Raw genomic sequence first — 17,920 nt, 5'->3', positions numbered from 1 at the left:
CATTCCCCTGTGCCACCCAAGAGGGCAGAGGTGGAAGAGGGTGGATGGGGGAAAAAGTGGTTTTGGTTTCTTTGCTTTGTTTCTTACTTCTCTAGCCTTTTACTAACAGGCAATAAATTTTATTACCTCCCAACTCAGAGAGTTATTCAGATCTAATACAGGGATCTTTCACGACACGGTTACAGCTCTTCAAGCTCTTTCAGAACACCCCTGGGTCTTCCAGAGCTCATCATTTCCACCCCCAGAGCAGACACCTCCCCGGCAGAGGGACCACGAACTACACTTCCCATGAGGCGCTATGCGGGGAGCGTTCATGCGCTGCCTTACGGCGGGGAGGGGACATTTTGTGCCCGTGCCGAGGCCGCTGCCCGTGAGCTGCGGCGGGCGGGGGCTGCCCGGTGCTCGCCACCCCTCGGGGATGGACGCGGACGGGCTGCCCATCGTGGGCTCCGGCATCGACCTCACCAAGGTACGGGCTGCGCCTCGCCCGGGGCTCGGCTGCTGGGCGGGCCCCGTCCCGTCTCCCCTCCCCTCCTCTCCCCTCTCCTGCCCCGCGGTGGCCCCGGTTCGGAGCCGTCCCCTCAGGCTCCGACCGGGCTCTGGCCGAAGCGCAGCGGAGGCTGCTGTGCAGGGGCACGGGGTGAGGGCTGAGGTGGGGGTGAGGCCGAGGAAGAGGTCAAAACCCGGCGGGCCTGCGCTGGGTCAAAACCCGGCCGGCTGTCAGAGAGAGACCTCGGTGCGGCACCGCGCTCTGCTCTGGGGCCCCTGCTGTGCGGGTGCCCTACCCCAGCCTCCTGTAGTGGGTTAAGTACAGGTGCGAGCTGGCCACCGTAACAAGCACCCACTGCCCTTCTTCACAAACGCGACGTTCTGCTTTTTAGCTTGGAAAGTACGCCTGCGTCAGATCCGAGTTTGGAGGAGTGACTGAAGTTTAATGTTAGGGTTATCCCTGCTTGAAAACAAAATATACAGTCCCTAATGTGTGTGTATATATATATATATATATATATATATATATATGTATTCCCTATATATAGTTCCTAAACACTGAACCAGAGATTCTATTACTAGTGATTTTGGGGTTTGATGCTCTCAGCTGTAACTTGAGCGGATGACCCAAGTTTTAATTTCCTTAAGCTTCAGAAGGAATGACTTTTGCCCTCTTTTTTATTTTTATTATTTATTTATTTTAATGCTAATTTTCAGGATAGTTCATAATTTCATCTAGAAGTATTTTCTTAAATAAGATTACATTCCTTTATTTAGTAGATGTTGTTCTCTTTTCTAGGTATCCCTCAGCGTTTCAAGTGTACGCTTTGTAGATTATTAGTGGAAAAGGATTTCTCTTTATGTATATACATATACAAGCAAAAAACATATATTTATGTATTTATGCATTCATATCAAGCACACTTAAGGCTGATTTATAAATTATTTTTTTTCCTAGAATATTTGCATTTCTAACAGGTGTTTTTTGTCCAAATGTGAGAACTTACACGTAAACTCGTTTTCTTATATTGTTTAATGCAGGTTCCTGCTATTCAGCAGAAAAGAACTGTAGCATTTCTAAACCAGTTTGTGGTTCACACGGTGCAATTTCTGAACCGCTTTTCTACTGTTTGTGAAGAGGTATGTTTGTTATTTTCCATCCTTTAACTTATATGGTGAAAATAAATCCTAGCAGTAAGAACCATTCACTTTGGTATTTTTGCTGCATTAAAGATTGTAGCTTTAGAATTTAGTCTGCTTTCTGTTCAAGGTTCATCCTGACTAAGTTGTTAGGACAGATTTTTGCACCAGCGTATCCACATGACCTGCTATATCACACTTAACCCAGTGTCCTTGAACTTTTGCATTTGGCATAGTCTTTGAACTTTGATATATGAAGACTTTTTTTTGGAGTTGTTCAGTCTGTGAATATGTTGTTCTTGTTCTGGAAAGAGGATGCTGTATTCCTATGGCGCTGAAACCATGTGACAGTCAGTATCTCTCTCAACTGTGTTCTAGAATATTGCATTAGAACTTGCTTTCAGAGTTTTTCCACCTTTACTTTAAAAGAATGGAATGCTAAACTCTGAAAGTAAATAATTTTATGTGAAAAGAGACATTTTTGTCAAGTAATTAGTATGGAACATGATGCAGTTGATTTTAGTGTTTTGGGGGGAATAGAGAAAAAAATAGTTATTAGAAATTTTTAGTAAATTTTTTATGCTGAATTTAATGTCAATGGAAATATATCGGACTGACAGGACTAGAATCCACCACAGAATAGAAGAGTGCTCCTTGGCATGTATAAAGCGAGTTTTCTAATGTGACTTGAAGCTTAACATTTTTGTCATTAGCATTTTTTGTAACTGTTCACTAGTTTACTCAAGAAGGCTACTATACAGCCCTAGCCAGCACCAGTTGTCAAACCTAATTAGAATAAGCCAAGTAATCTGAGAAATTCCATTATTTGTTAGTAAAGTTTAGATCCGGACCTGTAAAAAATATAAAATTGGGCTACCACGTCAACATATGGAGCCTCAGAGGGAAAAAAAAAATCTGGATTTTTTTAGCCTATTTTATCTTTATATGTGGAACAGTGTAACTGCCTTGTGATGCTGTCAGTCATCTAAAAGTAAACCATTGTGTGATCTCAGTGTTACCTGTTACACAGACACTATAGAAATCAAAGCACAGGTGTATATAAAGCCGCTTTCAGCAGAGAGCAAGGCTGTGATGTCTAGTTAATAAAACAGTTACCTGTTAACCTAAATATGTTGTTAAGCAAGAGACTAAATAGTTACTTTATAAACTCCTTGAAAAACTTTTTTTTTTTTGTATTTTTGAAGTACAGAAGTTATTTCACGTGAAAGGTCCCAGTGCAAAGCAACAGAAGTCAGGAAATTTAAGGCTGACACTATCCTCACCTCTAAGTTTCTTGGTTCTTGTTTAGTCAAACTGACCTGTAAAGTTATATAACTGACTTTTGTGCATGTTTCCTCCCCATTCCCCACTAGTTGCAGACCGTATAGTTCCTGTCAAAAGGATTATACTCCTCTTCATGAACAAAGAGCCATCTGTAAACAATGCAGTGCACTATCCAAAAAGACTAGCTCTTGTCAGTCTCTTTTTACTTTTTCTAGCATATTGGCAGAACTGCCATTTTCTTAGGGTGTTAAAGTTCTGCCTAAGAGCCAGGCAGAATCTTGCCAATGTGCCAGAAAGCTGTCAAAATGGTACATATCTGCCAGCCTGCATGCTAGCCAGATTCACTTGGACAGGTCTGTTGGAGTATGGTAATGATTAGCTAAAAGAGTGACAGTTCTCATAGAGTAATTTCGAAAAACTTACGTTGCATTTAAAAGAAAAAAAAAGTGTCAAAATTTGATTAAAGTACACCTGCAGCAATATAAACCTTCTGGTTACTTCTGGTTCACTATACTTTTTGATTATATAGGCCTTTAATTCACCTGATGTATTCTTTGTAAGATTTTTCTACTTTGTATGTGCTCAGTTACGTACGCACGCATTGCATCTTTTCTTCTTTAACATTTGGAAAAAGCTTTGAAGAAAGTTACTTTGGTTAACTGTGAGAGTACAGTATGTTTCCCATTATTCTCCAGTTGCCCAAAGTAATACCCTGTATATACTGGCTTTCTTTTGTACGTAGTTTGTCTTCCTTTCTGTCTGTCGTTAATTGGGAATACTGTTTAATAAAATTATTTGAAATTTGAACCACAGTAGCTGCTGTACTAAAAGAGATGGTGTTGCTTTGTTTAGTTCACAGCAGTGTTATCTCATTTATACTCTACTCTGTCTGCAGCAGGTTGAAACCAAAAATGATTTTGTTTAGCTGAATGTGAACAGTTGCATATATACAAGTGGCCTAGGAGAGTGTTTTCACATCCTACTTGTTTTCTGTCCTAGAAATTGTCAGCACTCTCTCTCCGTATCCAGCAAATAGAAACAACCCTCAATATACTGGATGCCAAGGTTTGTATGCATACATTTGACTTTTAACAATGACAGATTCCCAGATTATATAAACTAGCTTCCTTTTCATAGTTTGAATTGAGCAAATAAGTTTTTTATGATGATTTGAGGCAGCTAATAGAAAATGCTTACCAGGCAAATTTCCTTTTTGCGTGCCTTCCATTGATATTGTGTAATGCTTGAACGTGTAGTGGATGTGGAAGAAAGGAGTAGACAGCATATAGTGGAAATGTTGTTTTTGTCCCTATTATGTGTACAGAACTGGAAAGGAACATTTGGATCGTGAAAGGGCAGCTGAACTAAATGGCAGCTTCCTTGTGTTGACTTTATTGCAAAATTTGGTTTTAAGAAAGTGGAGGGAATTTTTCCTATATTAAAATAAGCAACTTATATTGCAAAAGCTACAGTATGAAAATGCATTTGCCATACAATCAATAATAAGTTCTTGACCCCTTTTTAAAGCAAAAACATCTTTGTAAGTGGTGCTGGATTGTAAACATTTCAACTGGAAGGAGTAACCAGATAGATCTCTTGTAAAGCTTTTGATATTGAAATGTGACCTCAGAAAGCTTTAAACTTTAAACAAATGTGTCTGATGTATGTTCTTTAGCTAAAGGAATGAAGGGAGGTAACCTACAGTCATGTATTATTATTTAATCTGTTAAAAGAAAAAAAATGTAAAATTTTAATCAGTCCTCTCATTAATGATAGAAAAGACAACAGAAATTGCTCCTGGGAGCAGGTACAGAACATTTTGAAACCCTTATTGAGATCTTTGTGGGAAAAAAAACACTGCAGTAATACAAACAGCAACTATTAACTTTTATTTGTTCCAAAATACTGAGGAATGACCAGTATTGATCGTGTTGCAGAATTCTTCATAATCGTGTTAAATTGAATTTCCTTCAGATAGATATCTGGCTTGTATATAATATCTGATCTCAGCATTTCTTAAAAAAAGACACACCAAAAATTACAAAATCTGTAACCAGTCACTCCATCTGTTGTTAGGTAACAGTCATTCTGCTCATGATTTCTTTCACTGTGGAACAAGTAGCAGAGAAGATGGCCCAGTTTTTTGCATGGTTGATACATGCAGTAGCAAAATCCTGGGAAGCTGTTGAAGCCTTTCCTGCACTGCAGCCCTGAGTTAATAAGAAGCTTCAATGAAGTGTTTTGGGTTTTTTATTGTAGAAGCCACCTGAATAGGAATTATTTTTATTTTTTTTTTATTTTTTTTAATCGAAATACAAAAGCTAGTGATAAAAAGTTACAGTTTCACCAATTTGAAACTTACCTGTGGGAATGTGTTGTAAGCAGCATACTGCAGACTTTCTTGTATGTGTAGACTTAGAATATGCTCGTTGCTTATTTGATCGTGTTTTGTATACTCAGTTATCCTCTATTCCTGGCCTAGAAGATGTCAAATTTGAAGTGTCCAGTGCAAATGTGAATAGTGTTACAAATCGTCCTGTGGCATCTACTACAGATCAACAGGCAGCTGTCTCACCTCAGTGTGGTGTAAGTAATGAATATAAATTATGTACTGAAGGAATATACTTCTTAATATACTTCTCCATATCAAGTTTCTAATCTCATCCAAAATAGATGGAAGAAGCAAGTCTACTTAAAGAAGACAGTCAAGCCAACTGTAAAGATCTAAAAATACATTTTCATTAATGAAACTTTAAGTGAATGGCTTTTAAAACAAAAAAGGGATATACACTTCATTTAAAAATTGGCTTAAATCATCAGAACTAACTGAAATCTAATAATAAATGCTGTCTTCCTCTTTGTTCAATCACACTAAAATATGAACATAAATTACATCAGGCTATTGTGAAGGTCATGAATGAAAAACAGCAGTTCAAATCACATAATTCCAGTTATTTTCTGCTTTTAGAATGAGCTTTCAGCTCAAATTGAAGTTTTTAGCAGACTTTATTTTAAAGAGGTTATTACAGTGAATGTTTTATATGTGTAATCATTTACGTACAGAAAATGCCAGCTTATTATAAGTGATCAATATTAAGATGTTTTGTGCTTTCACCTGCTATAGTATTTGGGAATCTTCAATTCTAGTCTCCACTCTGTCTTATTTGGTGCAACTGTGAAGCAACAGTAGCTGGGAGTACTCTTCTTGCCTTTCGTTGCTTGTTAAACATTGCATCTCTAGACTAATTGCTCCTAGCAACATAGAAGTCAGAATGGACAGCAGGCATTACAGGTTTCACTCCTATTAGGAAATAACTTGCATTTATTTTGTTCTCTTCAAAGTTTCTCAGATATTAGGGTAGGGACAAATACTCCTGAAAAGGTTTCAAATTCTGTTTTCAAGTCATTAGGTTAATAGCAAATACGCGTTTTTCTGTTGTCATTTACATAGTACTGCAGCTCCTTGTCATTTTTATTTTTTTTTAATTAATTGCTTTCAAAAATTCTTTCATTTCATTATGTCATCCATTAATGGTTTGTACTAAAAATTACAATTTAAAAGTTACTTGTTCTGTATGAAGTTGAATAGTTTGCAGAGGAAATACGTTGGACCTGTTGGAGATTATACATAATCTTTTAAAATTAATATATATATATATATCCTATAAAGTAAGCATTTAAATTCTATTTTATTTATTGAATGCAATGAACTTAACAGCTTTTTTAGGCTACGAAGATGTCTTGTAGCATTGGCTAATCACTGCACATTTTATTGCTTGTCTTGATCAACTTGTTGTAAATCAAGTCCAATGAGGAAAGTAACCCTAGTCTGTATTATTTTCCACTCCTCATTTTTGTTTGACTACTCCAACTTCATAATTCATGGACCTGTATCTGCTATAACTCTTTTGACAATACTGCCTTTGAATTCAGTACTAATTTTTTTTTTCTCATGTATTGGGCAATAACTTTAAATTGTTGCTGAAAGTATTTAAATAGTCACACTTGTAACAGTCAATAACAAAAGAGCTGGGTTTTGTGTATTCATACATCTCAGAAATCTGTAGTACTGTGAGTATAGGTCAGAATATTAATGAGGTAAGAAAAGTTGCTTTTTACCCTTAAGTTACAAACCTTATGGATTGAAATCTCTCCTTACTTGTGGTCTGCATACCTAACCACTAAAGTGTTATCTTCTTTGTATACAGCAGAACAATGTACATGAAGAATCATTACAGAAAACAGAGGTAGTAACAGAAAATGTCAAAACTGTGGCCAAGGACCCAAGATACGCCAGATATCTCAAAATGGTACAAGTGGTAAGTTAATTCTCTAATCATTCTTTGGGTACGCAGTTATTTTTAGGTGAAACTTCACACACAGCTCTAAGTGAACATTAACTACCAGAAGATCTATATTACATTAATAATCTTTAAGCTAGGATAATATTGACACATTTCTAGCACATCCTCTCTAAAGAATGACTTAATGTAGTGTATTCCTGCAGACAGCCTCAGGCAAGATCTTCCTACAAAATTCTGGCAAAGTAATTCTGAACTGAAGGTGTGAAGGTGTGTAAATGCAGAGTGAAGCTAGCTGGAGTTATAGAACATTTGACTGAAAGTGTAGTTACTCTGACAGAATTGGTGTCATTACATACACGTAGACGTGCTTACAGCTTATTTTTGCTGTAGGGTACAAAACAAAGTTTTGCTTGTATACTCCAGAGTGTTGGATGTTCCCATAGGGCTCAAAATAGAATGATAAAAATTGGTTAACTACTTGGTTCCACTTCAGCTCCCTGTTTTTCACAATACACATTTTGTTTCCCTCTTTACCTGTGGTCTTTTCTGTGGATCATTAGGAAATAAATGAGTAAAATCTCAATATTTACCTGCGTGAAAATGAATGAAGGGGAGTAAAGATTGGTGAGAGACTCTTGGTGACATTCCTTAGTTTTTGTGGGCATGAAAAAAAGAGCTGAAAAAACATGAGATTGGAAACAAAGAAAAAAAAATCTGTGTTTTCCAGCAATCACTGGAAAATTTCCCCTAAAATATATATGATAATTCTGGAAAATGTTACTAACTTGTAGTATTAGTAAAGTGTTGCTTATGTTAGAACTAACTGCATGATTTCATTCTCTCTTCAGAGTAATTATTATGGTTGCTGTACTTTGAATGATGTTCCAGACCTTATTTTTCATTTGAATCACAAGTTCGCGGTTTATGGGTAGCTTATTACAAACCATTTGGAAAACCTAGTAGTGCGGTAGTGGCAGAGGGCTGAACACTTTGTTAGTGTATTGATTTAATTCCAGATCTCAAAGTGGATGCAAAAGTGCTGGATGGTCTAATTACTTTGACTCTTTCTTTTTTTTTTTTTTTTTTTTTTGGTGGCTGCTCGAGGAGTGAGATCTCACTTTCCACATTTATCCTTTGTGCTGGCAGTTCCTGGTGACTCCTCTGCCAGTTGTAAACAGTGTGGTAGGAAAGTCAAACTACCATACTACAAATCAATGTGTGTTTTTTTATTTGCCAACTTGGTCTTCTCACCCAGTTCAGTTAATGTCATTTATTTGCCGGAATTAAGTTTCTAGTTGAAAATTTGTTTGATCTAATCGTTTATTTATGTCCCACTATATTTTTAGTATTGAATTAACACCGCAAAGGGAGATTTCTTTTGTGCTGAGGATAGCTGTTCTGGGGGACAGTAACAAACTCATTTTGATGGAGTGCAGTTTACCATAATAAATTCTTTTTTTTTTTAAAGATGTACAGCAATAGTATTTGAGCAAACCTTACAAAAGCTCTATCATATTTGCTGCAATAAATATTCACAACTTTTGTTTTGACAGAGTGAGAGGAGCAGTCTAGGATGTCAGATAAGTTGTGTATTAAAGTACAAACATTCTACTGGATACTAAACATGAAACATGACTACATAGAGGCAAATATTGGCCTAATATAGATGGATCCCTGCTTTAAAGAACTGAAATAAAACCACACGTGGTTGCATCACTGATCTCAAGTAATTGCCAACATTAATGATACCTAACCTCTTTCTGCACGGTCTGGGTAGCCAAAACTTGTTTTGCAACAGGACTGCTACTTGCACTGTGTCTTCTCCAGGACCTGCATACTTGCTGAGCTGCAGGACCAGCTTGGTAGGGCTGGGGTACAATATGTTGAATGTGTAGTGTTTTGGATTACATCAAATGTTAATTGGATGAAGGGGATGGGACTTTAGGTTTGGCTCTGATGTTAGAAAAGTACACCTGTGCCATTGAGCTCCAGATACGTGTAGTTACGAAAACTGCAGTTCTTTTCAGGCTAGTCATAATTTAGTTATTGGCAATATAGCTCTTCTGGCTACCAGCATGCATCGCTTTCTAAGAAGCATGCAAGATTTTTGGTTCTGTTGTTATCTTTTGTACATCTGCCTACAGCTATCTAAAGTATCAGTTTATTATATATTTTTCATCATACTTTTCAGAGGGCAGAAACCAGAAGTTTTAAGTCATTGCTATGAAGAGCAATGACTTAGGTTAGGAGAAGCCTAGCCATCTGAGCTACCCATTAGTCCTACAGCCATGTTTGTATTAATTCTCTGTAGTAATGTAGATTTTATAATTATTTTGAGGAACACAGAATTCCTGTTTATAAACACAAGAGAAAAAGATTAAAAGATTAAAAGATTTAAAAAAAAAAGATTTAAAAGATTTAAAAGATGTTTAGGAAGTTAAGATGGCTGTGTATTCCCACAAGAATTGTCTTTTAATATTAATGAGTTAGCATGTACTTGTATATGGATGATCACAATACTTAAGAATCTACAACAGTAAGGTTAGGCTAGTATTGCACAAAAGTCCTCTATTTTATAATTAATAAAAGATCTATTTCCATTAAAGCTTCAGAGAATCTGTGTTCTACAAATTCTTTAAGTTTTGAGTCTGCAAGTATTGAAGAGCTTTCTCAAATAGATGTGATCTTGAAGGCCTTTCACAGTAGCTATGAAACAAGCTCATTAATTTATAAATCTAGTGTTTTGCATATTGCCATATATATATATTTTAAAGTATTGCAGATAATAGACCCTGTGTTAAAGTGATTCTTACATATTTTGATGCCTACAATTTTGGAATAAAACTTTTGTCCAAATGAGAATATAATCACATAACGGTTTTCAGTCCATTGTTAGAAGTTCATATACTAAGCTCCCCTTCCCTGACAGCAAATATGAGTATCTTGTTTTCACTTGGTTTGAACTGATGCATAAACACTTCATCAGTGGCATCTGAGCTCAGCTTGCTTAATATGCTTGGCAGGGGTAAAGAACTCATCCTAACCTGGGGAAAAACATTTGATAATACAGGATTGTGTGGGGTCCAAATCTCTGCTAGGGTAAATGAACATTTTAAGCAGTCATGAAATATGCAACTGATTTCACTATTGTAATGTGCATTAGTTGCAACTTACTGAGAAATTCCATATTATAAGATAATACCTCACAACTGTTTGAGTCAGATTTTTGCCTATATTCCCAATAGATTGCTAACTATATCTGTCTGTGCACTATTCCAAAATCTTCACACAAAAATGTTGGGATTCTTAATGTAAAACTGCACACAGAAGACACACTGAACCAACTAGCTTAGCTCTCACTTTGCCAGGTTAGCTACTGCAACTGTCACTAGTACCACAGTTCTCTGGAACATTAGTCATGGCTGCTCATTATTTTATCACTTTTTATTTATTTTGGACAGAAATTGTTTGTCCTCTACCAAAAGAATCCTGCAGTACCATTCATTTAGGTTTTGAGGCATCTCCTGTCTTTCCTAGACAACCAGGAGCTTTGTCCATTGGAGCTCAGAAATTTAATCCTCTAACCCCCCCCCCTCCTGCCCTCTTTGCACACCATGTGCCAGCTGGTGTTTCAGATCATCTGCTACAGGGGATGGCGAAGCAACAAGTTGTCTTTGAGCAACTCCAGTGGAAACATAGGAGCAGTTTTATTGGAATGTATCTTGTAAGATGACGTGGATCGACATGTTCTTCAGTATCCGATCCAAGATGAGGAGATGTTTAGGTGTTGCTGACTAAAATAAAGTGCAGAAGCTGTGGAGGGGCTTGCAGTGAATGATTTATTTATTTTTTTTAACACGTTCATAGCTGGCTAAAATCTGTCCACAAGTCATAGAAGATTCAACACGGACTGTACAATTACTTGTATTCAGAGGAGTCCCTTTTAAATTGTGCTGTTGTTCCAATGTCCTGTTTGTCTTTTTCCTGCATGCTTTATAAAGACTTTCCCAATTTTTAGCATTGCTGTAGGGTATCCTTCCAGAGCTATAGCAGATGTATTTTTCCTGCCTTTTTCTCCACTTCATCTATACGTTCTGTGTGTCTTTAGTCCTCTTCATCTTTCCAGCACAGCTATTCTTTGCTGTCTTTGTGCTGCTTTGTGCTTTTTTCACATTCTCATCCATAGACTTAGCTTCATCTCACTATTTTTGTCTGCATAAATTGCAAATATATTTGTCTATTGCTAACCCCCCCCCCCCCCCCGACTTTGTTGAGGCATTTTACCATGAATATAAGAATTAGAAGTGTTTTATCTCTGTTATTACTCACTTCTAGGTTCTTACTGATGGCAAATGGTATTATCATTCCATGCTCTTGTTCAATGAGTGACATGAAAGTGTGTCTGAACGAATCTGTGGAATTTAGTTCACCTATTTGTGTCCAGTACTTCTATATTATTCTTCCTACACAGGGTGTTCCTGTAATGGCAATACGAAACAAAATGATTTCTGAGGGGCTAAATCCAGATCTTCTTGAGTAAGTAATATTTCAAATTTGTAACTTCGAGTAGGGGGGGAAAATCAACTATTTGTAGAATAAGAGGGTCTGAGGAGGGCCATCAGAAGGAGGGGTGCAATCTCAAGTGTGAGCTGTCTTTTCAGTATTGTCTAATCCAAGGTAAGGCCCAGGAAATGCAGAGCTTGGAATGTCAGATATTGCACCCTTCCAGACAGAAAGTTGCAGGACTTTACCAGTCCAACTTAAAGTATTGAAGTATGAAGGACTTCTTCCAAGCCTAGCACAGGTTCAAGGAACCAAATATAGCAATGACAAGGCAGTATTTGACAATATGCATCTACCAATGGGGAATCAAATAACATGTCAGTAGCCATTTTGACTGTGCTACATTGAGTATGAGTTTTTTCCCATAAATTTTCTTCCACCACTTTGGTAACCAAATGTCATTATTGTAGTGTAATAAGAACAAGCTTTATTTTATTTATGTGTGAGGGACAACACACTTGTTTCCAGATTCCCTTTCTGTAGATAAAATGTACAGTTTGACTTCAGTGTGGACCGGGTAAGTTGAAGTCAGCAGTTCACCGTTGTGACTGTAGATTAAACCTGATGTGAAGGCTACTAAGATTAGATACTCATTTTCAATGCTACTTTGTCTAAAGCATGGATTTTAATATTATCTTGCATTTGAGATGTAGTTTTGCTTTACTGCACTGTTTCACAAAATTTGTTAATTGATTACAATTAAATATTAATTGATTACATTAAATATTAAATTTAATTCTTACGTTGAAGTCAGTATACTGTTTGAAACACTTGTATCCTCTGCAGAAATTGTCATTGTATTAGAAAGTTCTCTTCTCCTTTCCAGTGAAGCCTTCTTAACTTTTGGAAAGGCTTCTTCTGAAACTAGCAATTTGTATAATAAAATAATGAAAATATAGTAAACCAGAAGTATTGTCGTATGTTGAGTCACTTTATCTCCTAGCTGCTTCCCAGTGTCTTAGTAAGCCTAAAGTAGTTACTCCTCATTTGATAACATATCTGATCAAATGAGAAATTAGACAAAGAACTTAAATAAGCATCTGCGCAAGTCTGAGACAGAATTATCAAATGGGTTTTCTATGTGTGTTAAATTTATTTTCTCATTCTGCATTCGTGGTCCATACCTTTATGTAAATGCTGCTATGTTTTTCATGTTTGGGTGGATTTTGATAGATTAAATAATAATAATAATCAGCTAAAATTTCAAGTGTTTGCTTAAAAAAAAAAAGTGCTTTCAAATTGTCTGGTTTGGGTTAAGACAGAGCTGAGACAGAAACGTTATTGTGAATTGAGGCTCATGAAATAGGTTTTGGGTTTGATCTCAGTCCATCTTCAAGTATTATTTGAAATGCTAAAGTTCAGGCAGTATGTCTTTAAATTGTTACTGATTTGAAAACATCACAGCCAATCTACCTTATTAAAGAAAGCTAATTATTTTGGCAAGGTGCCTCTTTGAAGAACCAGCATTGTTCACATTATTTCATTTTAGTACATTTTAAGAAATCATAGGGAACCTTTCTTTTCATCTTCTTGCTTTCTTCTCTTGATATCATAGTGTTTTGGTTTTTTTTTTTTGTTTGTTTGTTTGTTTTGTTTTGTTTTGTTTTTTTTTAATGTTCTACCATTCACACCACATTTCTTGGGTCTTCAGGCTGTTTAGGCCTGTTCGCTCAGTCCCAATGAAAATTAGGAAAATTAACATATTGCTATATGCTCAGTCGCTTACTACAGCCTCTCCCAGCTACTTGTTGGTGACTGAGTGTGGTTTTTCTGTGGCTGCAGAAAAGCTAACTACTAATAGATTTGTTTTTAATCTCTCCCTTTGACTGTTTTACCTCTAATTCTGTTATCACTCCTTTCCTGACTTTTTACAAACGCTTTTTCTTTTTTTTATTTTTTTGAAAATAGCCTATTCTGTTAAGCTCCCAGTTCATCTGTGTATGTATGTTTAACTTTTCTTTCTTATCCTCTCTCTCTTGCTGGTCCACAATTCCAGGAGATTTTGTCCTGCCCACCCGAAGTAAAGGAATTCACTGCCATCTTCGTCTCCTTACTAGAGGAGAGTTTTTTTTGCTGCTCTCTCCAGATCACATGTCTTTGCACAACTCTTCTGTTTTGTCATTACCGTGGCAACAAGGAATAATATTGTGAAGTGGTATTTGCATGAGAGAGCAAACCCTTTCTTAATTTATTTTGGAGGTGTGCAGGGGGCAGGGAGAAGGCTCTCTTACAGTTCTTTAATGCCCTTCTCACTTTTGTACCAGAATGCTTATAAACACTTTAAATGTGCCTTTGGGATTTCCAGCAGAGAAATTAAAATAAACAACTAAACTTGGATAAGAAATTCTCTGGCATGACACAGAGAGGTAACCAAAAGATAAATAACAGGACAAACAATATAATTATCAGATTAGTTTAAATTTTATGTTTAATCAAAAGGAGCAGTTAACTATTATACAAGAGGCATCTGTGAAGATTGTTCTTTCCATTCCCGAAGTATAATTGTATGTATACTCTATACCCTGGTTTCAGAATTTACTAGTCTCAATCTTGCTTGTATTGTCAAATTCATTACATAGAAGGGAGACGCCAAGGAAAGCCAGCATCTAGAATCAGTAGTGTTAAATATTCTTTAGATGGTTTGCTTCTCTGTCCTTCATTCCCACTAGATTCCCTGAGCAAATGTTTTGACACAGTATTAAGATCCATCTTAAATATTCTCATCAAAACTAAATACCAGAGGTCTGATCATTTATAGTCAATAAAAATCCCATGGCTGCTCTTGCATGTCAAATTTAACCCAGTGTTCTCGCCAAATTCCACTCTGAGTAATTCTTTTTTGCTTCTCTAAATTATCCCTGCAGTTTTAGTTGGATACAATATTGTTCATTTCCTGTCTTATTTTTTTCATGTACTATTTACACTGCTTAATGGTGTACAGCATGTTCCCTTCAGCCCTAGAACCTCTGAAGATTTAAAAAAAAAATTAATCAGTATTGCCTGCTTTCAACTTTCTCTTCAAGTGTTTGCTACTTCTTAGTGATCTATCATAATTTCCAATAACCTTAAAGGTGTGCATTCATACTGATGTCTGCAGAGTTTTGATGTCCAGTGAGTTACAGTTTCTAGTGTTTATCTTTCAGTTCTAGGTGAAGCAATACCAATGAGGTGTGTGTTTGTAAAGCACAACAGTTTATGTGTTAAATGTTGTGGATATAAAGTGCATACAGATGTAGTAAAAGGCACATCCTACTGAGTTACTTGTGTTCTCAGCAACCTTCTAGGATTTACAACATACAACCTTTTTGTTGCCTGCAGGACTCCAGATGCCCCTGTGCCTGCTTGGGGAGATGATGGGAATGCAGAAGACAGTTCTGATAGTGAATCTTCCTTTAGTGACTAAAAAGACTGATTTCAGCCTTTGGAAACCTCTTTTAAGTGCTAATGTCTTTGGAGCTTTTGCAGATAATGATTTTGTGTGGGTCACATGCGTGACATGATTTATCTGACAGCTTTTCTTAGCATTGAGATCTCTCGTGTTCTCTCCCCAAAAGTTTGAACAGGCGGCATGTTCAACCTGAACCTTTCCATTGTGAAAATTGATCACAATATCCTCGTGATTTTTATCCTGTGTTGTTTCAGATTCTTTCTGATTCTTCTGGAGTTACGTTATAAAACTCTTTAAAAAAAAAAAAAAAAAATCCATGCCTCTAAATCTTCAGGTCTCTAAGAGTGCATTCTGGTCATTCTTGGATTTTCTGAGTAAGACTTTTAACCTAAGTTGCCTCCCTTCTGTCCCATAGCAATCAGGTAGAGTAACTTATCAAAATATAATAGCAAACTTATAAACTGTATTTTTTTTTCTAATATAGTATATTTTGAAGTGGCATAATAAGAATGACAGAAGTCGGCTACCTTATGGTGATTGCAAATCAGTGATACTGATATGCGTAAAAAATAAAGAACTGTCTTAATCTATTTTCAGAGTATATACTGCTCTTTGATTTCACATCAGAATCTGAACAAAATTGTTAAATTTCTGCTCTGTAGTAGTTATTTATCAAATTCAGGTTACAGTGGTGTAGAAAGCTACAACTATTGCAAGATTGTTTTTGAAAGTATAGTGTGAGAGAAGCAAGTGACTTGAGCGTTTATTAATGGAATACCAAATTCTTTCTTCTGACCTATTGACATGGGTCAATAATTTAAAAAATATATATATATATATATATATATATGACAGCTATTTGGCTTGTTGCAAACTGCACAGGCTCAGGTTATTTCCATAGGATAAGAAATCATCTCCAAGTCGGTGCCCTTGCTGATGGTTCCAGCAAAGAAGTCAAAATTCAGTTTACGTAATGATGAAACTACCTTGCTGCTTTTTGAGGATGCATTGGGGAACAATATGAAGAAAACGACTTGGAGCCTGACTTGCCCTAACGACTTCCCTCCAAAGTACATGATCTACTGCATGAGTCAAAAATGACATTTCATTAAAGAATCCTGTTTAATATAATTTGTTGCACATGAAACACTTCACAATCTATTTGAATTCCCCAGTTTATTGTGATTATACCAGAATGCTGTGGGCCAGGCAGTCACTTAGTTTCTGGTATTTCAGTTTAATCCTGAGACTAAGAAAAGACTAGAGCTGAATCTCTAAATGTATAAATTTGTTAGCTCTTATAGCTGAGTCATCATCTCCTCTCTTAGTTATTTGTCACCTCAATAGCTGCTTTTTTTTTTTCTGTAACTTAGGCATGGGTCCCATTTGAGTCTAGCAGACACATTCAAGCTCTTCACAACCTGTAAATCAGAGTACTATTTGAATCCCTAGGAGGATAGCATATATGCACTAGAAAATTATGAGTTAATTATTATTGAACACTTAAACACATATTCAATAGCTAACACTTGGCAAAACTTGACAAATCTTAACATATTAGCAATAAGGATTTCAAAAGTAAGTGTTATCATGTTATTTCAGAAAACTTTTTGAAATCTATATTTGAAAACTTATTGAAATAATCTGTATAATAAAAGATATGTTTTGTAAAACAAAGTTGTGGTTCTATTTCACTGTATTATGGTGTTTTAAACAAGATTATGAAAATTGTTCTGGATTCTCTGTAATTCATGTTTCTCTGTAACCAGCTATGCTGAAGTTGCATCAGTCTGCTAGCTGAAGGGGAATGTTTTAAGAATAGGAATTCGGAGTTTAACCTAAGCCATGTTAGTACTTCGTCAAGAGAACTGAACATCCCATAGCTGCTATTCCAAAGAGAAGATTTAAGGAAGACTGAAGTTAATGCAAATTGTATGTTTGTACATGTTAAATTACATAAGAAAGCAATATGAGAGTTAACCTGAGACATAGTAGTTTCTTTCTTTCTTTTCTTTTAAAAAAAAAAAAAAAAAAAAGGTTACCAAAAAACATTTAAGGAGATATGGCTCCCATTGTTTATCATTTTAAATAAGCTTCTTGTGTAAAGTAATGTAGTAATTTTAGTCTGAAGAAATTAGATGTGTTTTATGTGGGGTGAAAAAGGAAGCCTCTAGCCTGCTGTCCCTTGTTATAATGAGGGATAATTAATTGGTAATTACCAATTTATATATACTATTGTATATATACATGTACACATCAAAGAACAGTAAGCATGCTCAGTTTTGTTGCCCAAGATGTTTTTGTTTGATGTGGAATCATGCAGTATTGGTAGGCTTGCAGAAACCTAAAGAAAAATCTTGCCACTTTGTCTCCTCTTCCACTTAAGTGGTGGCACGCTACACAGTAAAAATCTGAGTGTTTGAAACGTGGTGAATGAGGGAGGAAAAAAAAAGTCTTCCCTTTTACCTTGAGTGCATCAGCTAACCTATTTCCTCTACTGCTTTTGGACCCTCTGAACACAGTAAGCTCCACTGTTTCCACCAGCCTCATCTGCTAAATGCATCCCTGCGTTGTAGGTTGTAGCCAAGTTCAGGCTGAGATGTTTCAGCTTGGGACACATGCTGACACAAGAATCTGTTAAGTATGGGAAGGTTGATTTGAGACTGAATTTTGTGAGCTGTGCTGGTCCTTGATCTACAGCAGTTTTCTAGTGAGCTGGTGCTAACCCAGAAATTCAGAAAGACCTTAACCA

The 17,920-nt window shown here is 36.4% G+C and overlaps 1 protein-coding gene across 4 annotated transcripts in view; it reads left to right on the top strand.

Moving 5' to 3' along the window:
* Positions 1 to 248: 248 nt before the first annotated feature.
* Positions 249 to 17,920, top strand: part of WASHC3 (WASH complex subunit 3) — a gene marked incomplete at its 5' end in the record, with an annotated part of 60,089 nt that continues 42,417 nt past the window's right edge. The window contains 7 exons of one of the 4 annotated variants that reach the window (XM_084531183.1): positions 249 to 469; positions 1,531 to 1,629; positions 3,913 to 3,978; positions 5,374 to 5,499; positions 7,122 to 7,232; positions 11,689 to 11,753; positions 15,099 to 15,758. In XM_084531183.1, the coding sequence (XP_084387309.1) occupies positions 299 to 469; positions 1,531 to 1,629; positions 3,913 to 3,978; positions 5,374 to 5,499; positions 7,122 to 7,232; positions 11,689 to 11,753; positions 15,099 to 15,183 (723 nt within the window). In that variant the 3' untranslated portion in view covers positions 15,184 to 15,758. Of the gene's footprint in view, positions 470 to 1,530; positions 1,630 to 3,912; positions 3,979 to 5,373; positions 5,500 to 7,121; positions 7,233 to 11,688; positions 11,754 to 15,098; positions 15,759 to 17,920 lie in introns of those variants that run through there. The other 3 variants (XM_084531184.1, XM_084531186.1, XM_084531185.1) reach the window with 3 other exon arrangements.

This window comes from Aythya ferina, assembly GCF_964211825.1.
Source record: "Aythya ferina genome assembly, chromosome: 1".
Taxonomy (NCBI): domain Eukaryota; kingdom Metazoa; phylum Chordata; class Aves; order Anseriformes; family Anatidae; genus Aythya; species Aythya ferina.
Note: the sequence above shows the minus strand (reverse complement) of the source record. Positions and strands in the feature narration are given on the sequence as shown.